Raw genomic sequence first — 26125 nt, 5'->3', positions numbered from 1 at the left:
ATTCTAGACATTTCAGAAATTTAATATCAAATGTTTGCTAATGGGGAATACTCCAAGATAATGACTTAAAAACTTCTGATTATGTGTCATGGAACATTCTAAACCCAGAAGTGGATCCTTTCACTCACTTGGCAATAGAATATGGGACTATCACTAAATATAAACCAACATCAGAAGCTGGTTTGGTACAAATTGTAGTTGGCTAATATTCTCTGTGTTTCAAATTGGGTAAATAATTATATTAGCTACATTTCCTGTAATAAACATATTAGAAACAATGATATGTTTGCAATGAAACAAATATGGTTTTGCTATTTTTAATAGATGTGATATGCATGCCACATTCCTTTCTTTCCTTTAAAACCACTGTCATTACAAATTAATTTTCACTATTTATTTTTATGCAATACTGACTACCTAGCTAGTGCTTTTACAGTTTTGTTTTGTTTTTTACAAACTTTCAACTTTTTATTTTGTATTTGGGCATAGCCAATTAACAATGTTGTGGTAATTTCAGGTGACACAAACTCCCCTCCCATTCAGGCTGGCATATAACAATGGGTAGAGTTTCATGTACTATACAATATGTCCTTCCTTGTTGGTTATCATAATATGTCCTTCCTTGTTGGTTATCCATTTTGAATATAGCAGTCTGTGTTTTTAAAAGATCATATTAAATTTATAACACAAAATTGGGTACATGTTCTTTTGTTTCATTTTGTCTCCTTATTAAAACACTTGGTGATGATTTTGCCAAGAAACCAATCTTAGGGTTTCCCTTGATTACAACAATGTTCTGATGTTTGCTTTTGACTATTTCTGAGTTTCAGAGAAAATTTCATAGGAACCATTTTATGAAAGGCTGAAAGTTCTTCAATAGCTATCCCTCCATTGTGTACTATATGATTACATGTATTTTAGGAATATTTAATTCAGTCTGACTTTTTGAAGTCTTCATTCATTTTACTCCTTTCTCCTTTTGATGGACTAGGCCACATAACAAGATGGGCCTGAGGCCTTTAGCTATGGGACCATGTGGATAGTTCCTTTAGCTCACTAGCACAGGCAAATATCATCATGGTTGAGAACCTATTGTTTGGTAGCTGAAAGTCCTAAGTAAAAACCGGTTTATAAAGCCACAGAGTTAACAGTGTGAAAATCAGCTTGCATGTCTCTAACACCAACTTCAATTTTCAGCAGAGAGTTGACTTTTCAAAATGCACAGTGAATAGTTGCATTTGTTTTTAATCAAGCAAATGGGCATTGCAGCATCAAGTACTCATTTGATTTTTAATGTGCATTGGTATCACCAATGATAATTTAAGTGACAGCATAAATAATCATCAATACTGTGTCAGAATAAAAGCAACTGTCATTTTTTCTAATATGCAGATTCAGAGATTACTCACAATTAAAAGCAGAATAATAGGAAAGGGATATATTCATATTATCAAATACAGCCATGGTTTTAGAAATGCTTTAAAATGAAAGTAAGAGGTTAAAGCTTACCAGTTTTACAGAACCTTACTTATATTAATTATAAATTTTCTTTTTAGAGTGTTTCTCTTGGAGGACGGCAGCCTCAAAATATATAATGTTACCAGGTCGGATGCTGGATTATATACTTGCATAGCTACAAATCAGTTTGGTGTTGCAAAGAACACTGGAAGCCTCATCATAAAAGGTATTTTACTATCTTTGTTTGTGCTTGATGAACACTGGAGATACATTTGCATACCTGACCTCTATCACTGCCAACCCTGCATCATATTACATATGTGCAATATTTGGTTTCACAGCTTATTTGAGTAGTACCCTTATATTTATTAATAGCATGCTCACTTTGCCAGTGGAACAGAATGGTAGATGTGAATAGCTTGACAGTTCAAAAGCTGTCCAGTGGGTAATAAGACAAAACTAAAACCTCCACTTAAAATATGCGGATTTCCACAAATGCCTCCATGAGAGGAATTTATGAATATTTTGATGATGTTAGTGAGGTTTCTTTCAGAAACTCTCAATTTGTGTAAAAATTTTACCTGGATGTAAGGCTGCCAAGCACATAGTCGATTCATTTGTTTCTATAACTCTGGGTGCTTAACTATAACTAGCAAAATGTAGACTTTCTTGCATTCGCCTTAATAAGCAGTTTTTTACAAAGATAAAAAAATAAAATATTGGTGACATGTAAATCATTATTAGATTCCCATCACAGTAAACGGATATGTTCACCCAATTTCAGATGGTAAAAGTGCACACTCTATTCTTGAAACTTTTAAACTAGTATCAGTCCAAATGTATCTCCATATATCACCAGGGGACATAATTAGGATTAGACGCTCCTATTCTCCATCTCTGCTACTTTACTGAATCTCAGCTCATAAAACTAGTATGTTTAGGGGAAGCCAGGTCACTTTATCATTTCATTGCCTCCTGGATGATCAAAATGACTGTCTTGATAGAGGAGTCTGAGCAGCTTATTAAGCTCAAATGATTAAATTCAGCAATTGATGTTTTATCATTATTTCTATTAGAAATAAATAAGTTCAACAAAAAGTAGTTAGCTATTACCCACCAATTATCCTTTAAAATGTCTAAAGGAAAATAAACACCCACTTTTATCCCTAGAAGATATTTCTGCCAAGTTTATCTCAAGCCTATTATATTATGCCAACAATTGTCTGAAACACTCAGGGGAAATGTAAATGATAGAACTTGTGTAAAAATCCAACCAGTGTGGCATATTTTGAAAAACTTCACTTCTTTAATACTGTATTGTCATCAGGTTTTTAAGACTGATATGGACTTAATGTTTCAAGGAATGTGCTATAATTATATTTAATGATAGGGAATTTCCCCAGCAACTTTTTGGTAATACTCATGTACTAAAAAGCGTGAATGCTTTATGTTTGAAGAAATAACATGTCCATCAAGGGAATAAAAAGAGATTACCTTATTTCCAATTTAGACGCTATGGGTGGTATTCATTCACTACATTACAATAGAAGATTAATATATGCTGGAAAGACATGCAGTTAATTTTTCTAGGTATGGAGAAATCCAGTAGGAATTAAAACATGAAATATTAAAGGCAGAACACATCAGTAGTGAAAACGTAGTTTCTCAAAAGTTTTGGTGGACTACTGGTGATGGGTAAGCGGGACCAACAGTTTGCTGCTAAAATACAACGATGAGATCCTTTCACCCTAAAGACTATTGAAAAAAAAATTATAAATAGATTAAGCAACACAGATAGTTTTTCTTCCTCAATATTTTCTTTTGCCTTTGGCACCACAATGATTGTACATTACTAATCAATGGAAGAAAAATCAAGTGAGAAGACTCACATAAATATGAGAAACTCAGAAACATCTGCTTAGTTCTAAAGATAGCATGTGGATACTTCAGAAGTGAAACATAGCCATGGAGGTTCCTGATTCTTAGGACAGAAACAAGTTGATAGGTATTTTGGGATTTTCCATAAAACATACCATAATCCCCAGATACTCTAATCTCTGTGAGTAAGAAAATAATTAAATAAGATTTCTCAGTTAAAAAGCTGACATAGTTTTGCTTACTTCTAATGTCCTTTGCTGGAGACATTAAAACAAAATTATCTCAACCTGCATTCCTGCTCATCTTCATCTTTTCCACTTTTCCTTCTTCTGTAGCATATTTCATCTTCCTACAAATGATATGATTCACTTATTCACATGTATTTTCTCCTTATCTTTCCATTCTTCTAGAAAAGAAATGAAGAAGGCAAGGTTATCACAGCCCTGGGAACAACCCTGGGAACTGTATGTGTTCACTAAATATTTATTGATTGAGTGAAAGGATCTCACCTTATCCCCCTTGGTTCTCAGAGATAATTTCTATCCTGACTTCTCTGCTCTAAAATCTGAAAGTTTTCAATTTTTCAGGATTTATACTTGTTAGACTACTTCACAGTAGAGCACTTCAAAGGCAAATAATAAACTTCTAAATGCTTTCACTTTTCCAATTTTAGTGTTTGTAGTTACATGATTTAAATGCACAGAGAACTCCACACTCTGCAAGGGGGGACAAATAGGAAGCTACATGAAAATCTAAAATACTTCATGGACAGAACTCACTGTTCTTGTATTTTCAGTACAATTCCAGATGATTTACATATGCAAAAGGGCTTATATCAATATGCATGAATATCATTATTTTCAGTCATTTATATCCCATGATGGGAAAGAATGTGTGTTTGTTATTTTTAGCCTTCATGAAATATCCACATCCCATTTCAAGGGGATTTGGAGATTTTTTGCTTCTTTGCCATTGATAGTAGCCATTAATGTAATAAAAATAAACACATATACATAACACATTTAAAAAAACTACATAAACACAAAATATAAAAGCATATTTAGAAACTTTGCTTTATTGCTGATCTGTAATGCATACACTGTGGGATTCTTATACAAAATAGTTTCAAGATAAGTCTATCATTGGCATTTCCTCTTAATGAGACTGCTATCTCTAATTCCCTTTCATGTAGGAATGTTGAAGGTATTACTGCCAAAAATTATTATTTTACAACCTATAGAGTTGAAGATGTAATCTGAGAAGGAAACGTAATAGTATGCATTGATTCAGTCATTTTCTTGACTATTAAGAGCAGCCATCTGGCTGTTTGTGATGACAATTTAATATTTCTCTCTGTGCTTGCATGTGTGTGTGTGTGTGTGTGTGCATGCCTGTATATGTGTATGTGTTTGTATTTTCCTGTCTATAGTGTTCATTTATTGTCATTACAGCATCAAATATAATTTTGTCTCTCAAATCAAGATCAGCTTACAGTGACCTTTCTGGTAATATGGTGGTAAAGAGCAAATGAGAAATTTCAGTAAAACTGATAAAACAATCATCTTTCTTTGAATTTACTTATCAGCCTCAGTCATGCAAGAAATGTTGTTGCTAGATAACATGTAAAAAGATAATAGTTACAAGAGTAAGATATTTTTCAGCTTAGTTTTTAGCTGATATGTTTTATCTGTGTTAAGAGGATTCTGAAGTTATCTGCACTGTATGTTGGAAATTTCTATTTCACTAATGCAGCAGGATAAAGCAATTTGCCATTCAAACATTGGAAGTGCAATTAGCACCAGCCTTGCCAGAGCCTCAGAAGATGCCCAGGGTAATTTGAGGACATGTTCCATGGGCACAAACAGGAAATTGAAAGGAAAGAGACTTTAAATGTCTTCGTTTTGAGGACTAGTAAAATTACAATGTGTACATACACTAAGAGGTATATGAAAGTCACATAAAAGGGAAAATTATTTTATCAGCATTTGGAAAATTATTAAAAAGCACAGAAACAGCAGGCTCTAGAAATGATCTTGTTTGCAGGCAACATTTGTTTTTGTTTCCCCACTGGAGAAGTTTTGGATGTTCAATTATAGGCCTCATTGCTTCAGCATTATTTTCAACTGAAATGTCGGAACTTGGAAAAGCATATCTAATGTGCAAATTAAGTTTATTGCTGCTCATTTAGTTGTTTATTCTTTGTGATAGAAGTCTTTATTATACCAGCATGGAGAGTGGCCTATCCATTTTCTCCAGCAGAAGAGGGTGTTCACTAATGTGATTTTACATTTACTAAGAGAAATACTAAGACAGGCAAATAATTGGAGGCTTTGTGGCTTTCCATGGCAGTTTAAAAGCTTTGAGGTGTTTAACTCAGCTGTATCTAGAAGCCCAGCTTTCCTGAGTAAACCAAAAATACAATTTCACAGAGGAGACAATACACAATGGAATATATCCACTATTTTGTAGGGGTTGAATTCTCGAGTACTGCTAATGTCTTTCCCCAAATGTTTAACTCTACATCCCAATTTTATGCAAAGAATGAATTAAAAGATTTAATATAAAGAAGACTTTGACTTAAAAATTTTTAATGGAAGTATTATTAAGGTGAAAAAATATATAGTGTCTAGATATGAAATTTTCATTCCCCCTCCAACATTGAAAATAATGCCGAGTGAGTTCTTGAGACCTTAATTTCTTCAAGAATAAAGGAGAAAAAAACCAAAAAGCATTCATGTAAGGAAACCCAGTAATGTCAATAACATTTCGGCCTTCATAACAATTTAGTTCATAGTCTTTTAAAAATCTAGCACATATCACTCCAGGTATGTTAAGCAGCTTTTTTTCTTTTAAATATATATTATACATTATAGGATGGACATTGTATATTAATTATAATTAATAAGTTTGCACATTTTTTGATTAGTCAAGAAAATTGTCACCAAACTTACTATTCATAAAATGCATAAAATTTTACATTGTTTTATTTACTCTTAGTAAAAATAGGGGATGTATAGCTTGTGGTTTGTGCCAATTAAAGAGGTCAAATAGATGAGCATATACCACTTCTTAAAGTGGTGAAAAGCAGAGACTTTGAAATTAGATTTATTAGTTCAATTAAGAACTAGCATGAGATCCTAAAGAGTTTGTTTTTGCTGTTATTAATGTTGTATTATTTATTATCATCATTAATATTTTTTATCAAGTACATACTCTGCTCCAGGCATTGTCACAGGTCCTTGATGTATGTCATCTCACTGAACCCTCAGAACAACCCTTTGAAGCAAGTGATCATTAGAGATTGAGGTATAGAGGGCTAAAATTACTTGACAAGGTCCTTGTGTTATTGATATTAAGTGGCAGAACTCTTTTTATCCTTCTTTTTTACATTCCAGTAAAGTTATGTAATAATAATTACATGAGATAATTTCACATGGCATTGTTTAAAGTTTAGAAAAAGATATAGTAATTTGCAGATATTAGAACTTCTCTCTAAATACTTCATTTTAATTAATTAAATATAGTTCAATATTTGATAACTTTACATATGTAAAGAAAGTCTTAAGTGTACATTTGCTGAATTTTGGCAAATGCATACACCCCTGCAACCCCAAAGTCTACCAAAATACATTATCAGCTTGCCTGGTGGCTCAGACAGTAGAGAATCTGCCTGCAATACTGGAGACCTGGATTCAGTCTCTGGGTTGGGAAGATCCCCTGGAGAAAGGAATGGCAACCCACCTCAGTATTTTGCCTGCAGAATTCCATGGACAGAGGAGCCTGGCAGGCTACAGCCCATGGGGTCGCAAAGAGTAGAACACAGCTGAATTACTAACACTTTCACTTTCATATATTGTTCCCTCATGTCCCTCCTTGGCCCCACCCTAATCCTAGAAGCAACAACTGTCATGATTTTTTTCTGCCATACATGCCATACAAATGCAATCATACAGTACACACTCACTCTTTGGTATCTGACTTCCCTCACTTGACTTAAACCACTAGCCATTTACCTTCTCTTTATTAAAAATGAGCAAAACTAAGCAAAACTTTACCAACAGTGGGTTTAGTCTGTGCAGTAAAAAAAAAAAAAAAATCTTGAATTTTAAATAACTTTGCCTCCATTTTCCCTCTCAAATTTATTCACACTGTGCCCGAAGTATTTGGTTAACAATCGGAAGTTCAGTCTTTTTTTTCAATGATTCCATTCTGAGGCTAAAGTAGTGAATAGACTTCTTTGTTCCTTGGATATTCTATTTCTAAACTAGTACAGTGGTCATTCAAGCTCTAGTGCCTTTTTTTTTTTAAGGAAAAATGTGTGGCACTACAACATTAAAAAAAATAAAACGAAACACCCAGATGCAAGCTTTTCAGTCTATGGATCCTGAATACTCGAAGAAAGAGTTATTAGCAAATTCATTCAAGTCAAGAAAAGGAATAGGGTAGGAAAGGGGTAAGGGAGTGAAGAGGGGAAAAATAATCAATGGAATTAATTGACTCTAATTTTCCTCTTCTGGATTTTATTTTCTTACTTCATCTTCCCTAAATCTAACATAGGGTTTCCCAGGTGGCACTAGTGGTAAAGAACCTGACTGCCAGTACAAGAGACAGAGATTCAACCCCGGGAAGGTGCCCTGGAGGAGGGCATGGCAACCTCCTCCAGTATTCTTGCCTGGAGAATCCCATGGACAGAGGAGCCTCGTGGGCTATGGTCTATAAAGTCACAGAGTTGGACACAACTGAAGCGACTTAGCATGCACGCATGCAAACCTAACATAAACATTCAGAAGGCAACATTTTCTATTAGGTCCTATAGCCAGGCAAAATTAAAATTTTCTAATTTCATCTCTCATAAATCTACAGAACACTTCAACCTGGTTTTTTACTACAATCCAGAATACAGTTACAGTTGGAGGACTGAGTGAACATTATCTATTTATAGGAAATATAAATATGATCCCATAAATAGTCATTGCCTATTATGCATTAACCGCTTTGAAAGTGAGTTGTTGGCATATTTAATTCATTAAGCAGAATCCACGGTGCATGCTCTTTTCAAACAGATGTAAGGCCCTGTTTTGATTACTTGTTAATACAGAAGATCTGTGTTTACATTTTATATTACTTTTATATTACTTGCTAGGGAATTTTTCAGTGTTACCTTGCATGATACTTAGACCTGTTTTTTCATTTAGACAACTTAAATTTAAGACAATTACTTTCTCCAGACGGTTCTTCATTTGTTTCTTTTACTCAGGGGTTCAGGGTAGTCTTTTAACATTTGCTCCAAATCATTTAAATATTGAAGTGGAAGATAAAGGGGTAATGGTAACTGCAGGGAAACTATAATATATTGACCATGGTTACTTTGTGCATTGGAATTAAATTATACTCTGCTTGTGGTAGAATACAATATAAATATGAAATGCTGCAAATAGATTTTAATCTGAAAAACACATGTCTGAGCAGATCATTTTGCATTGGCTAAGAGGATATAAAGCAACCAAACCTACTGCAAGTATTGGTACAAAGAGGAAAAGTATATTAAATAAAGATTAAAAACTCCTCCATTTCTGTCTTGCTAGAGGTAGGGAATTAGACTCCATCACACTGATTTCCTTGTTTGTTAGTTTTCTCTGTAGGGTTTATTTCAGAGTATTAGCTTTCATTTCCCTGTGTTTGCTTTCCCTAAAGTTAGTAATTTTCTTGTTTGTTTGCTTAGTTTTCTATGGACCTCACAACAATTCATTCCTCAATCCTATCTCTACTCTCTTACTTTGATATTGATCTGCCTTTCTGTCTGTCGGGGAGCCTGGTTGCCTAAGCACCATGCCTTTCTCTTGACACACTTCCTCGTTTGAATAGACTGCATCTTCCAATGGATTTTTGAGAAAGAAATCAATAAAAATGTATTTTTTTTAGATCTTTCATTTTTGAAAAGGTCTTTACACTAAGCTTACATTTGATTGATGCTATAATTGGAAACAGAATCCTGGATTGGAAATCATGATTTTTCATAAATTTGGAAATCTTGCTCTGCTCTAAAAGCTGAAACCATTTTGATTTCTGACCTGTTGTTTGTGACATCTTTTCTCACTCTCTCTGTCTAGAAGTCCTTTTTTTCCAAGTGTCCCACAATTACATGATGATTGGTGTAAATCTATTTTCAGCCTTTTTTATAGGGCAATTGGTGCACTTTGTCATCCTGGAAGCTCATAGCTCTTTGGGCCCGGGATATTTTTCTGAGTAATAATTTACTCCATTTCTTTTTCTGAAATGCCCATTTATAATAGATTTCCTAGACTGTCATTCAAGTTTATGAGTATATGTATGCATGTGTGTATGTATCTACTCATCTACGTGTAGAATTTATTGTATTTTAATATATATATATATATTTAGATAGGCGTGTTGCAATTCATGGGGTTGCAAAGAGTCAGACATGACTAAGCGACTGAACTGAGAAACTGAGTCTATCTACATGTTTATATGTTTTATATATACATATTATATATAATGTTTCTATATCCTCACATCCATTTTAGAGCTGTTTTTGCTCTACCTTCTAGGATATTTTCTCAACTTTACCTTCCAGATTTTCTTTTGTATTTTTGCTTTTTTAAAAAAATTTTTCTAAGTGTCTTTTTATTTTCTGTCTATTCTTTTAAATAATATCTTGGTCTTTTCTTCCTTTCCTCTGGAAGTATTGCTTGTACTTTTTTCTCTTTTCTAGTTTGTTTTTTCTGAAAGGTCTCTCTTTTCCCAAACACTTTGTTTTCTCTTTGTTTTACGTCCTATCCTTTATTAAGAGGTGTTTGAAGATACATCATGGAACTGTTGTCTGTTCATATTTAGATCACTAAAAATCTTACAGAAAGCTCTAATCAAGAGTGGGAATTTTGAACGATTTAACTTCATGTTTAGATGATCTGGACAGGGAGGCCTGGCGTGCTGCGATTCATGGGGTCACAAAGAGTCGGACACGACTGAGTGACTGAACTGAACTGAACTGAACTGAAGAAAAATATTGGAGTATCTTCTCTTTAGGCTTATCAGATTCCTAGGACAACTGTCCCTCACTTCCCTCCCAGGTTTCCTGTCTGGAGAGCAAAGGCCAAGCAGACAGCACTCTCCGAGCTGAATAGGGTTACAACACACAAATCTCAGCTCTCACTGTGCACATATTTCCTTAATTCCCTTATTTTCAGTAGGATTTTCCTGACCCTCAACTGGGCTTGGTGATAGGCAGTTCAAAGACCCTCTGTTTTATATTTTCTCAGCAAAGTAATTTACTGGTCTTCTTAGATGAGAAACTACTCTAGAGACCAAATAACATCCTATTCATAAATCACAAATAAATGAATACATAAAGACATGCTAAATAAGTTTTCCCCTCTGTCTTCCCACTGCCAGCCTGTGACTGACCTTTATAGTAAGTCAATTATAAATCATTCAACTTCATTACAGTTTCTCAAATTTTGTCTCCACTCTTGATTCCAAAAGGAGCAGAGGGGAGAAATAAAATGAGGGATGGAGAATTTGAAGAAATATTTGCCAGAGATTAAAAAAAAAAAAAAACAAACAAACTTTAAATGACAGCAGTCATCTATTCAGGAAATCATATGAGCCTCACTAGGATAAACACAAAGGAAAAGTTAAATAAGCACATAGTAGTGAAACCAGAGGCGAGGAAAAAAATCATTCCAATTAAAAAAACAAACAAACAAACAACTAGCAAAGACATTGACAGTTATCATAACAAGAGAATTAAAGGACTCAAGAAGATAGTAGAAAGACCTTTCTAACCGTCTTTCAGATGATACAGTAAAATTCTATTCCAAGTACAGATATCCTCTTTAACGAAGACAAAACAGAGATGCCTTCACACAAACAAAATCTCAGAAAATTCATCACTAAAATCTTCAGAAAAGAACATAACTGGAAGAAGAAATTAAAAGCAATGGGAAGAGTTAATATGTTCATATAAGACTAACAGAGATTCTGAGGAATTAGAAAGAGGATCCAAATTTAAAGTTTTAATTTCTAGTCTTCACAAGTTAACTAATAAGAGAAAATACCAGAGAATTTCATCACCTGTTTTAAGTGCTATTTATATGCTAGTTTCCTTTATATTGGTATCTTAGCAACATTTTCAATAATGTCATAGACAAGTAAAGGCAGGATCACATGTTTACAGAGGGAGAAAGATTTGGTGATTTTCTTAAGATATGTCAGTGTTTTGAGAGAAGTTGATAATTTCAGAACTTCCTGAGCCATTATTGTTCTGAACAATGTCATTGAAAGACTATTACTCACAGACGGAGATTTTCACTGAGTTAAAACTACAAAGGAAACAAATAAATACTGACCCAAAGTAATATTTATTAGATGCTCAAAAGACCAATATATGATGGATGGCCATCCCTGGCTTGTAAAAATATACCTGAGGATCATGATATATAATAGTATGTTTTGCCATTCATATAGGAACAAGCCACACTTATATTTAAAGAAATCATACTAAAAAATTCTGAGATACTTTGATGATAGTTTTCACGTCTCCTGAGGTGCTCTTAACTAAAGATGTGTTCTGGAAATATCACTGTCTATTTTGACAATGTGAATTTGAGTAAAGTTCATCAAAAGCATTATGGATTTTATTAAGTCTTTTTTTACACCTCTTAGGGTAGGATTGTTATATCCTGCTATTTTCATATGATACAAATCTCATTGAAATAGATTGAAAAGAGTAAATATTAAAATTCTGTTATTTTATGAACTCTTCACTAACTCATGCCATTCATATTTAAAATAACCTTCAAAAAATGGTCAGTCATCACTCTAAAAGCTGAATGGAAAAGTTGCCTCCCTATTCTGTATGTAAATATTCATTATCCCCATCATTTTCTTTCTTTCTTTTATTGTTACTGAAAATTAGAAACATGCAAAACAGTAAAGAAGGTAGTATAAGGAACACCGTGTACAAATCAATCAGGGTTGGTCATTATCAACTCATATCCAACTTTGTTTCACCTATACCCTCACCTACTTTCCCCAAATCCACCCAAAGATCTCAAGGCAAATCATAAACACTATAATTCCATTTATGAATATTGCAGAATGTATTTTACATGATAAGAGGATCTTTTTAGCATAACAATAAACCAATTTTCTCATCTTAAATATTAACAATTACTCCAAAATTTTTCAGAGTTAAATTTTACATGATTTTCTCATAAATATATATTTATATATGCATAATGAATGCTAAATACACATACATATACATGTATACATATACATGTATATGTGTGTGTATTTTAACTCTCTTTAACCATGAAAGTCATATTTCCAAACTTTATTTCTTAGAATTCTTTATATTTCAAGATATATTAAGAAGTGTTGCATGAATTAAAAATGTTCCATATCTAGTAAGTGCAGGAAATCTAGAATTAAATAAATTTTTAAAAGATTCTTTAATGCAGGAATATTCAGAGCTTTTAATATGCTAAAATGTGCTACGGAACTCTAAAAGCAAACAAAGTCAGAATGGCTGCGATCCAAAAGTCTACAAGCAATAAATGCTGGAGAGGGTGCGGAGAAAAAAGAGCCCTCTTACACTGTTGGTGGGAATGCAAACTAGTACAGCCACTATGGAGAATAGTGTGGAGATTCCTTAAAAAACTGAAAATAGAACTGCCTTATGATCCAGCAATCCCACTGCTGGGCATACACACTGAGGAAACCAGAAGGGAAAGAGACACGTGTACCCCAGTGTTCATCACAGCACTGTTTATAATAGCCAGGACATGGAAGCAACCTAGATGTCCATCAGCAGACGAATGGATAAGAAAGCTGTGGTACATATACACAATGGAGTACTACTCAGCCATTAAAAAGAACACATTTAAATCAGTTCTAATGAGGTGGATGAAACTGGAGCCTATTATACAGAGTGAAGTAAGCCAGAAAGAAAAACACCAATACAGTATACTCATGCATATATATGGAATTTAGAAAGATGGTAACAATAACCCTGTGTACGAGATAGCAAAAGAGACACTGATGTATAGAACAGTCTTATGGACTCTATGGGAGAGGGAGAGGGTGGGAAGATTTGGGAGAATGGCATTGAAACATGTGTAATATCATGTATGAAATGAGTTGCCAGTCCAGGTTCAATGCACGATACTGGATGCTTGGGGCTGGTGCACTGGGACCACCCAGAGGGATGGTGTGGGGAGGGAGGAGGGAGGAGGGTTCAGGATGGGGAACACATGTATACCTGTGGCGGATTCATTTTGATGTTTGGCAAAACTAATACAGTGCTTCAGGTTTAAAAATAAAATAAAAAAAATATAAAAAAAATAAAAGCAAACAAAGTACACAGAATTAATTATAGTTGAATAGCCTGAGAAGTTCATCTTGGTTTATTTTTGAAGCATCACTAATTAGTAACATTTTATTGGATATGACTTTTTTCTCCTGAAACCAAAGCATTGGTGACTTTATGACAATATAGTTTACATAGCTTGGACTTTCCTAAAATAGAAAATTCAGGCTCAGTTTTCAAAACCTAAGGCAATATTTCTCAAAGCATGGACCTGGACTGACCACATCAAAATTAACTGAAGAAGCAACCTGTTAAAAATCCATTTCTAGATCCTCCCTGCAACCCTGCTGAATCAGTAATTCTTGTGGAAGCAGAGAAATTTACATTTTGAACACAGTCTCCAGGAAATTCATGCTAAATTTTTAAACTACTAGAGCAGAATTTCTATAAATACTTAAGGAATAGGTAGGAAAAATATAATTATGTGAAATGAAAAGGAATTACTATCCCCCTATTTTGTTTCAGAAAAAGAGCCTTAAAGAATTTCAAAGTTTTACAAATGATAGAGTCTAGCACAGTTGACATCCTTCCTTTTTAATTCATTATAATTCAGGCCCTAATTATCTTACTTTTCCACAAATACCAAGAAGTATTTCAGTGTTAATAATGAGCTTCATCTTACTGCACCTACTGTACCAGAATGTATGCAGTCCCAGGAAAAGAGTACACTAGAAGTGTATATGTAAATCCCTCCACTCCACCAGATGATCTGAATAGCTTTTTTTTTTTTTTCCTCCAATGTTAGTTTCTTAAGAAGTTAAAGTGTATGCAAAGGAGGAGTCTGAACTTGTTAATGAACTAAAGCTACTCCTTGTTCTTTCCCTAAAATAGCATAAAAATTGTATGTTTCTTCTGCTCGAGAACCATTCTTCCATTCTCTGCAAGTGTGACTTTGTCTCTGCGGGAACTGAACTTCTAGTTCAGAGATAGAACTGTGGCGGTTGCAGAAGGGAGCTCTTTAGATAGCAATTAGCAGTCTTGTGGGTGTTGGAGACCCACCTACACAGGATTAGAGCAGGTCCGCATGTGGTGTGAGGACAGAATACAGTAGTTATAAGCGTTCTTGTCCTCACCCCCACAGGAGGGTACTCACAGGGAAATTGTGCTCAGATAATCATGCATTCCCTGTTTTGGATAACAAGTCTGCCTACATAGAAGCTTCTTCTTTTAAATATAATCCACTTTTTTTTTCACCCTACAGAAACTGGTATGTCTCTATGCCATTTATTCCCTCTGCTTTGTACTTCCAAGGCTTCTCATTTTATCAGCAATTTTTTAACAGGTCATCCAGGGCTGGTTTCAGCCTTGTGCAGCCCAGTCACACAGGATCCCATGCTGAGTTTTGCCTCATGTTTGGTCTAACGCTCTATTGTCACTATCTTGAAATCCTTGATCACTTTGTTTCTGAACTTGCACTTTGTAAGTGAAAAATCTACAGGGACAGTGGAGTATGCACTTGAGCAGAGGAGATATGCTGGGTAGAAGCACAAACAAGTTTTTACGGCTCAGCAGCAGCTACTTGTGCACAAACGGGTTCAGGTGTGTGCACCATGCAGTCAACATTCTTGCACAACAGGTGGTATCGTGTATACCCATGTGCTTCATGGGAGTGAGTGCTGAGAGCTGAGGCCCAGAGGAGGGTGGCACATCAGGACCTGGGGCCAAATTGATAAAGGTGATGATGGCAGCAGCTGTGGAAAAATCAGAGGATGACAGCAGGGGCTTCAGGGGAGCAAGAGAATGAGAAAGTAGTCAATGTCAAGATCCACGGTGAGAGGTCAGCTGCCCCATCTATCCTTAGAGGATGTCAAATGTCATTTGTACAAATATTAACTCTTCAGTCCGAGCACCAGGACAGGATCCGTCAGGGCCAAGCTAGTAAATTTTGTCAGTAAAGTATTATGAAACAAAAGCCTACATATGGACATTGCAATAAAGCATATCATAGTTGCATGAATTTTTCAAAGTTTAGCATACATGATTTTGAAAATGTGTGCAACACTAGAAAGCTAATATCCAGAGGCTTAGAAATGGATATTCAAATTAAATATTAATTTACCCAATGGGAAAAATACTACTTTTATACTAAGTTTCAGGTAAACCAATTATTAATGCGTGTTTCTTCATAATTGAAGATACAGCAGTAGAATGCCTAAACATTTTGGATTATACACAAACCACTAAGCCACTTTCAGTTTCTTGTGAAACCTTCCCAAGTTACAGGATGTGTCCAAAGAATATAAGTTTCACTGTTTAGATTAACATCTAAAATTAAATCCAGACTTAAGCAGAATGGATTTGTATGAAGAGTTAAATCTTTTTAGAGAAAAATTGTTCCTTGAGAATCATTATCTTTAGATATTCTAAGATTCAACATTTCAAAATAATTCATTGGAAGTTTATTCCAATATCACACCTATAAAATACTCTCAAGAGTTCTATAACAAGTGCATCAACATAAACACGACTGCAAATTTTAAAAGAAAAATTTCAGAAAGCATTTGTTATTTTATATTTGCCATGAGCAATTGATGTCAATCACTTAAAATAAAATTACTAAAAATGTAAATTCTGATGACCTAATAAATAGATTTACAGAAAAGCAAGAAAACTCTCATGATCAATCAGGATTTAACTTTATTAATAAAGTATTATTATTTAATGAATTATATAAAATTGAACTAAAAATATATTTTTTGCAATTTGTATGCTTATGTTGTTACTCATGTATCACTATTACTCTGTTACATTTTATAGGTAATACATATATTATTTTTAAATCAAAGTTCTCCATATTTAGCAAAGTGCTTTTTCCCTATTTAAAAAAAAATCCACATATTATGTAGCTGTCCCTAAGAACATCTAAAGCTTACATTTTGAGTCTATCATAATTTTCATTTCACTCCTTGTTCACTCTCCAACACTGCTTTCTAGCAAAATGGCTGCCTTGTATTCACATGCTATATTTTTTCTTTACACAGACTTTTTGTAAATGCTCCTGCCTGCATGGTGAATAAAGTTACTTCTTCCGGCCAATTATGTTTACTTAGCTAGCTCCTATTTGCCTTCTTTGTATGTGTGCTCAGTCATGTCCAATCCTTTGTTATCCCAAGAAAACTGCAGTGCGTTGTCATTTCCTACTTCAGATCTTCCTCACACTAAGATTGACTCTTGAGCCTCCTGCATTGGCAAGCAGATTCTTTACCACTGCACTACCTAGAAATCCATTTGCCTTTTACTGTCAACTAAAACAACTCTTTCTTAAAAAAATGATCCTTCAGCATTCACTATTTTAATAGAATTATTTATTTCTAATATATGGCACTTATCACAGTTACAGGGCTTTCCTGATGGTTCAGATAGTAAAGAATCTGTCTGCAATGCAGGAGACCCCACTTCAATCCCTGGGTTAGGAAAGTCCCCTTGAAAAGGGAATGGTTACCCACACCAGTATTCTTGCCTGGAAAATCCCATGGAGAGAGGAGCCTGGTAGGCTACAGTCCATAGGGTCACAAGGAGTTGGACTCAACTCTGAATAACTAACATTCTCACTTTTCATCATAGTTATACCTACGTATTTCTGAGTATGAGTTGTTTAATATCAGTTGTTTAATATTAGCTTGTTGCTTTAGATATAAACCTCTAAGGCACACATTGCATCATATTTATTTGGTGCTTTTATTCCTTCTCTTTTCATTGTTGTTGTTGTTCAGTCACTCAGTCGTGCCCAGCTCTTTGCAACCCCATGGACTGTAGCACACCGGCTTCCCTGTCCTTCACCGTCTCCTGGAGGTTGCTCAAACTCATGTCCATTGAGCTGGTGATGCCATACAACTGTCTTATCCTCTGTCGTCCCCTTCTCCTGCCTTCTATCTTTCCCAGCATCAGGGTCTTTTCTAATAAGCCATGTCTTCACATCAGGTGGCCAAAGTATTGGAGCTTCAGCTTCAGCATCAGTCCTTCCAATGAATATTCAGGGCTGATTTTCTTTAGGATTGACTGGTTTGATCTTCTTGCAGACCAAGGGACTCTCAAGAGTCTTCTCCAAAATCACAATTCAAAAGCAGCAATTCTTCAGTGCTCAGCCTTCTTTATGGTCCAACTCTCACATACACACATGACTACTGGAAAAGAGTATTTGACTCTATGGATCATTGTTGGCAAAGTAATTTCTCTGCTTTTTATTACGCTATCTAGGTTTGTCATAACTTTTCTTCCAAGAAGCAAGTGTCTTTAATTTCATGGCTCTGGTCACCATCCACAGTGATTTTGGTGCCCAAGAAAATAGTTTGTCTCTGTTTCCATTGTTTCCCCATCTATTTGACATGAAGTGATGAGAACAGATGCCATGATCTTAGTTTTTTTAATGTTTCATTTTATTTCCTTTACTTAGCAGACAGCTGTAATTTGGTGGTTGCTCAATAAATATTACTTAATAAGTGAATTAATTAGTGAAAATATGTGAACATTGTAATAAATTATTTCTTATTCATGGAGTTTTAGTCATCATTAATATACTTCTGGTGAGCTATGTATATAGGGAATGATTTGTCTAATTGTGTCACTTTGTAGTGCCATAATTAGAAGGAGAGGCTTTCATTTTTAATGTTTGAAAATCATTTTTAATTGCATGATCTAAAACTTTAAATCAGAGCAGTTCTATTCTACCAGCACATTGAATTATCCACCTCATCCTCCTATGAGTGTAAATAAGATGTTAGTGAAATATTTTTTTAAAGATACTACAAGAAGGAAAATATTCCCTAGTTCTAAAAAGTACTATTGAAACCGTGATATTGTTTATCTTTTCTTTGTGGGAGACCCGTGAAGAAGGCTTGGGATTAAGAATGGATTTAGCCCTAAAAATCATTCTAGAAATGTTTCCCCAGAAATAGAGTAAAAAGTGCATGCATCTAACATAATAAGAGAAAGAGTATCTTTAATATATAAAAATAAGAAGATGCATCTGATGTAGACTGGGTTAAATTTTCCTCCATCATATTCAGAAATATAATATGTGTTTTTATTTTTCCATGATGCTTTTATTTATGTGTACCTTAAAGCCTATGATTATTTCTTCCTGTTTTTTTATTGTTAAGAAAACAGTCACCACTTTTAAAATATTAGAACAATACTTAAACATTCTATTGATAAAATACAGTGGCAAACTCATCATATGAACATACACATTCAACTTCAGTGCTACTTTGATTTCTTGAGCAATACAGAAAAGCCAGAATGAAAGGAAAGATTTTAGCCTACCTCCTACAAGGTTAAATTTTATCTTATGAGTGATCTTTAGAGAAAGAGATTTTCCAAGGTCCTAATTTCATTTTGCTTTAAAACTGTTTTGAAACTTCATGTACAATATTTTTAAAATATAATTTGCCAAAATTCCTAAATCTTAAATATTAATCCCTTAGAATATATTTTACTTTGGTAAGATAGTGCATATCTACATGTAAATGTGTGTCCAAGTTCTTTTTTTTTTTCTTTATGGTTATTTAGTTGCCATTTTGATAAATTCTTAGTGCTCTATAAGCATAACTATGTAGTTTGATATAAAATGTGTAAAAAATGATATCACTATGAGTCTATTTTAACCACAGAAATATAGGATTCCTGAGTCCAACTGGATATTTGTTTGTGTCCTTTCAAATTGTCCTTTGAAACTGGTCAATGACATGATAGAACTTGTAGAGCAAGGATTGATATTGTGACGCATCAGGATGGGGAACACATGTATACCTGTGGCGGATTCATTTTGATATTTGGCAAAACTAATACAATTATGTAAAGTTTAAAAATAAAATAAAAAAAATTAAAAAATCTGGATGAAAAATAAAAAAGTTACCTCTGTCCTATTCATGTTGCACTTTAATCTAAAATAGAAAATTTTTTTATCACAACTATGTCAGAAATAGAATAAATATGTAGTATTCACATTGGCAAATATAAACTTATGATTATAAATTTTAATACAATATAAACTATTGTAATTATGAACTTAGGAACACAATTTGTTTCTAGTATATGAAATTAACCAAATAATTAGAGTTTTAACCATTTTGTGGGTTTTGCCTGGAATTTCAGAATAAAATAATAATAAAAATGGAGTGGTACACTCTCTATGTAGTGAATGTTGTCTTTTGAGGTCCCTGGTTTCTACTTATTTTAATATTAAGTATAAATGAGAATGTGTCTTGAATTTTCTTACAAGTAATAGGTTATATTTAATAATGTAGAAATATTTTAAAAGTGGGAATATAATTTTTCTTATTGAGTATAGTAGAGCTTCATGTTGGACTTATATAATTTCAAACAATAGCAAAACGATTCAAAATATGTATTTTATAGCCATATGCTAGCATTTTATAAGGTTTTAAAACAATAATTTTTTTCTCAACAGAGAGGACTGTTATTACCGTTCCACCTTCCAAAATGGATGTTACAGTTGGCGAGAGTATAGTCCTACCCTGCCAGGTGTCCCATGACCCCTCCATTGAAGTTGTATTTGTATGGTCTTTCAATGGAGATGTCATTGACTTTAAAAAAGGAGTGGCTCATTTTGAGAGGATTGGAGGAGTAAGTTGCTGAAATTTTTAAGTGCTTAATAAAGTGAATCAAGCCTTTTACATGAATCAACATTGTTGTTAATTATTGTCCCCATATTTATTTGCATGGATAATCACTCACTGTCTGTTTACAAAGCTGCATCTGTTTTTATTTTGTTTTATGTCTTTCATAGAAATGCTTGTGTTCTAGATGCAATTATAATTAAGGGGGTAATAAAAGGGGTCAAGTATGAAAAAGTATAATGATACTGGTATATCTCCTAATTTCAGAGGTGCCTCATATTTTGTATTTATCCAGCTTAAAAAAAAAATGAGACCTGCTGGGTGTCATTATGTTTTTATCCCTTTTTCCCTTTCTATCTACAGGAATCTGTTGGGGATTTGATGATAAGGAATATTCAATTAAATCATTCAGGAAAATATCTATGCACAGTGAAAACGACTCTTGAAAGTTTATCTGCTGATGGTGATATCATTGTGAGAGGTAAGCATAAATGGTTTATGGAAAATAGAGGGCAGCACTGTTTATTCACAATCAAAGACATTAATATGTACATGGTAGATCTTTGAGTAACCACATTATGATAAAGCAGTAAAATAAATAGCACAATTTTTTTTCCTAAACTCCAACACCCCAGGGTGTGACTACAGATAGGAACATTGAATTGAGTAGGTTTTGTTTCTTTATAAGGAATGATCAGACTTAGCTAGCAGTATTGGTCCCTAAAACTTAGATATGCTTTCTATTCATAATAAACCACTCTTGTTTTTGAAGTTCTCCATATCAGTTGCATTTATTTGAGTTAGCTTTCGAGAGAGGAATGGGTGAGAATGGTTCTGTTTTTGAGATTAGCTCTCTATTGGATGATATTCAACAATCCCATGACTGGCATTTTCTAATCTTCAAAGGAAGCATTTCTAAATTAATCTCTCACCATGTAAGCTGAATTAATAGGGTTTTTTATCACAAGTAATGTGCTAAAATACATTATGTTCAATATTTTATTTTCTAAGCATGACAGATCAAATATCCTTGTCCCAAATCCACAAATTTAACAATTTCTAATATAGTCATCATAAAACATGTTTTTCAAGGTCCCCCAGGGCCCCCAGAGGATGTAAGAGTGAAACATATTTCCAGTACTACTTGTCAACTAAGCTGGAGACCAGGCTCAGATAATAACAGCCCCATTCAAATATTTAGTATTCAGGCTCGGACACCATTTTCTGTGGGTTGGCAGGCTGTTTCTACAGGTAAGTGATGCATGATTTTGGATGACTTTCTAAAACAGATATTTTGTTTTGTTTTGATTAAATAGTTGTTTTTTTTTTAATTAGTGCCAATTTAGTTGCCTAAAGCATAACCTTCTTTTCAGTTCCAGAAATTCTCAATGGTAAGACATTCAATGCAACAGTGGTTGGTTTGAATCCTTGGGTTGAATACGAATTTCGTGTAGTTGCTGGGAACAGCATTGGGATTGGAGAACCAAGCAAGCCATCAGAATTGTTAAGAACCAAATCATCAGGTAAGATATCAATGTCTTCTAAAGATGAAGAAGATTGTTTATGATATAGTTCCTAAAGATAATAAGTGAGAAGTCATGTAGCATTTTTGGTCCACAATCAGAAGCAGTAAACCAGTGGCTCTTACTTTCCATTTTTATATGCACAGAGCAATGTGTATTGTCTCCAAAAAGTGAATTCAAAACAAGATGATTAAGAAGGCATGTCAAAAATAAGAATTTTCCAAAAGCAGTCCTTTCATCTTATCTATTTTCTAGCCAAAATCCAATAGAGAATCTGTAGATTTGTAAATGTAAATATATTACCAATTGTTTCATTAAATATTGTAGCCAAGAATTAACTACGAATCTGTTGGTGCAGTCAGCCACACATTTCCACTTATTTTTCAACTCTGACCTAGCTTTGCAGCTTCAATGAGTGATAGCATCAATTTTTCCACATGCAAATGAGGTGAATGTTAAACTCATTTAACAGAAGCACTAATTGAGCATCAAGTGGTTTGCTGAACAGAAGAATACAAGTAGAACCTGCCTCAGAAATCACACCTTCTTAAACTCTTTTCAATGGATACTCTTTGTTCCACTCAAACTTTCACATCCAAGGTAACATTTGATAATCTCAATGAATCTAGCCAAAAAAATTCATATTCTTATCCAGTCACCTATGAAGGATCATGCTGCTGCTGGCTTGGTTTAACACACACAAATTACTTCCAAAAAAGTGTGTGCAACTGTCAGATGTCAATAAATCACTTTTTAAACTAAAGGTAATGTAAGTCATTTTATTATAGGACTGGGGCTGGAAAATAATATATTCGATAGTGATATCATAAATTAAATCATTCTAAAAAAATTTAGAGCTAAGAGATGAGTCTTTAATAGAAGAAAAGGAAGGCCAGGATGTAGCTGATGATCTTGGACAGTCAGTATTAGAAAGCAGACATCCAGACTTAAGCTCCAGCATTCACCATTAACAGTAGTCCATGAACTAAATGAGAAAAGGCCTGACATAGTGAAATGCCTAAACATAGAAATTCCCAAGCCCTATCACAGAACAACCTTATATGAATCTAGACATGTGCCTCATGACTCTGGATACTAGCTTCAGTTTAAATTGTTTAAAGCTGATTTGTATTATGGAAGCTCTGGGCAGTGTTGATGCTGACTCTAAAGGTTTACAATTAAGTTTTTAATGTCACTTTCTGTTAATCACTGATACTCTCATTTCAGTAGCATAATGAAACTTGGTATTTATAATGATTTTCCTGAATCTCCAAATCATACTGAAGTGTGACCTTTTTTTGAGGGATGGTATCATCAAAAATAATTCCTCTCAATATGGTTTTAGTATTAGTATGGTTTGTTTGAAAACTGAATAAAAAAAGGAACTGCTATTACCCAGAATACTGATGACTTTGAAAGAGTTAAGCATAATTTAAAATAATTTTCTTATACATCTGAACTATTCAATTGTCCTAAAGTATGTCACTGTAAAGCTATTGTGTACTAAAAATCCTTGCAACTATAGAATCTATTCTGATTCACACTGCACTTGGCCAAAGGCATTGGAAGACTTAGAAAATAGAGTATGGGTGCAAGGCAATCATCTGAATAAATTCTGAAGATCAAAATTGGCAAAGTTAGGGTTAATGTGAATATGAAAGTGGGTAATGTTTGGTGTTACTATTTAAAAAGGAAAGGAGATTATTGTATCCTTATATCATTTATGGAGTTAAATATGTATGAAATGGGAATAAATAAAATAAGTAGTTTAGATTTATCTGAATGGTACCCATGGTAGAAGAAAAATTTTAAATGAGAAATTAAACATTGCATATTTTAATTTAAAATGATTGAATATAAATAATTGCATATAATTCAACCTTTAAAAAGTATCCTTATCACAGATTTAGCATACATTTGTTATTATTTCAGGAAAACTGCTTTTTAACACTTCAACATGTATAAAGTAAAACTTCATTCTGATTACACACTACACTACTCCACTCATGCTCACAGTTGTCATCAATTCTACAATTTACCTTGAAATGTTTATATTTCATTATACTAGTCCTTACAAAGGTACAGTTGAAGGATGTATATTTTCCTAATTTGTAGACATGATCAGTCTCTGTATTATTCTACCACTGAGTCTTAGGGTACTGAAGTTAAACCCAGGTAATTCTCTCAATCACATCCTTGATCAGAGAACATCTTCTTACATTGACTGTGAAAAATTAGAGGAAAGGTCCTGTTCTGTAGTGAGAGATTTGAGATTCAAACATGAAATTATAAACCAAGACTATTTTAATTGATATATTTTAAGGATTCATTTTTAATCGTTAAAATATCCTGATGACTAACAAAAAGAAAAATTATTTTAGTTTGTTTATTGGAAAAAAATTAATTAATAGACTGCCTCAGTAATTTGTTTACAGCACAACTGTATAATTAGGCACTAAATCAGCAGTGTTGCTGTTACCATCTGAATGGAACATCATTTTGCCAATTAGTAGATGATGCATAATAATATCAAACACATGATGTTACTCGATTTTGGAGCCAGGGTGCTCATGTATCAAACACTGTGTCCTCTCTCTTAGAAATTTTGATATGTGTAAACATAATTTATGTTCATTAAAAATGAAGACTCTCTCATAATGTGCCTGCGTGAGATTTTTTTAAGGTGAAATCCAAAAATAAAGTTCTTCATGATGAAAAAATACTTTAATAATTGCCATCCTACGTTTCTCTTGGTTGCTTTTAGTCCCTGCCGTGGCACCAACAAACATCAATGGAGGAGGAGGAAGTCGGTCTGAACTCATCATTACTTGGGAGGTAATTTTCTATCCAACTCAGTTATTTTGAGGGAAAAAGATTTAGCTGGCCAAGAAGAATATTGAAAAACAAAGAAGATTTATTTGATCACTATTGAGTATATAAAAATACATGGTATGAGAGACTCCTGATGATGCATAATTTAGAGGAAGTATTGGAAAATTTTTGTATTTTTCCCCCAATTAAGAGAGTATTTTTCCCCCAACAATTGTGTTGACTAACTCAATACAATTCTTTCCCAAATATGAAACATAGCCCGATGTCTGCTGATGGTGGGTCAGTAGCATTTTTCTTACTAGTTGATGAACTAGAAATTATTTTATTTATTACCTCTAAATATTCATGAGTTAGGCTCAGCAGAATGCAGGTAAAAAATAATTTTTTCCCTATCATTGCTCTTTAAATCCTTCCAATTTGTTCTTCCCTGCATGTAGATGAAAGCTTAGGCAGACGGCATAGCTTTTGTAATCATCATTATTAACAGGTAGGTTGATTTTTGTACTTTAAAATTTTTTAAACCTGTTTGTTATTACCATAAAATTTGGACTTTCAGCCAATCTAAAGTTTCTCATTTCCAGATGCTCAGGTCTGCCTTAGGTAAGGAATTCAATAGTGTGAAAGAGAATACATATTCAGTTCTCCCCTTTCCTTCATTCTGCTATTCAATTTCTCCTTTCCCAAGATAATTCCTCCAGAGTTATAGTGAATTAGGATTGGGAGAAGAGGTAATGGACAGAAATGGTCCTGGTTGATGGTCATTTGTAATTTGCCTTTGGTATACTCTAACTGACATTTCAGAGAGCAGTTGTTTGTTTTGCCATGATTTTTTTTGGTGGTGGTGGTGGGGAAGGTCCAGGAGGTGCCCCACTGGGGCCTTCTAGTTGTCATCTCTTGGCGCAGGCTGTTGGAAGGTCTCCTCAGTTACTGGAGTCTGGTGGTCCATGGCCAGATTCTCGGTTATAGGTCATCTCTCTCTTCTAGATACTGTTTGTGGATAGCCCCTTTTAATGGTGCTCACGGACAGCTTCCTACATGGGCTTCAAATCTGCCCTCAGCAAACATACACCTTTGTTCCATGTTCTGTGGAGGTGCAATGAGTCCCCACTTGGCCTGTCTTTACTCTGCTACAATACACTGTCCAGGTCTCTCTCCTCTTTGGAAGTTTCTCAGGCATTTGCCAGTTAAAAGAACCCACATCCCCCAAATTCCAGACAAATTCCCCATATCCCCCACATTCCATGAGTCTTTTTTTTTTTTCCTGAAGCCTTGTCACTTGGTTAGGCAAGAGGTAAGAAGTAGCCCCTTTACTTCTCTTGGGCAGGGGGTGGGAATACACAGCTTTTTCTACAATTGTCTCAAAAGAAATATCTCCCTACTAGTCTCTCCCTTAAATCAGCACTCCCTTTCTGTGCATTTTTCTTGGGTCATTCCCTTGTGGCTCAGCTAGTAAAGAATCCACC

General features: G+C 34.1%; 1 protein-coding gene across 1 annotated transcript in view; it reads left to right on the top strand.

Moving 5' to 3' along the window:
- Window positions 1-26125, top strand: part of CNTN6 (contactin 6) — a 187547-nt gene that overhangs the window by 138269 nt on the left and 23153 nt on the right. The window contains exons 11-16 of the mRNA XM_055557576.1: window positions 1557-1684; window positions 20139-20314; window positions 20671-20788; window positions 21400-21558; window positions 21681-21830; window positions 24595-24665. Coding sequence (XP_055413551.1) covers window positions 1557-1684; window positions 20139-20314; window positions 20671-20788; window positions 21400-21558; window positions 21681-21830; window positions 24595-24665 — 802 coding nt within the window. The remainder of the gene's footprint in view (window positions 1-1556; window positions 1685-20138; window positions 20315-20670; window positions 20789-21399; window positions 21559-21680; window positions 21831-24594; window positions 24666-26125) is intronic.

Source organism: Bubalus kerabau, chromosome 20 (genome assembly GCF_029407905.1).
Source record: "Bubalus kerabau isolate K-KA32 ecotype Philippines breed swamp buffalo chromosome 20, PCC_UOA_SB_1v2, whole genome shotgun sequence".
NCBI lineage: Eukaryota > Metazoa > Chordata > Mammalia > Artiodactyla > Bovidae > Bubalus > Bubalus kerabau.
The sequence above is the reverse complement of the archived record's forward strand: the minus strand, read 5'-3'. Positions and strand labels throughout refer to the sequence as shown.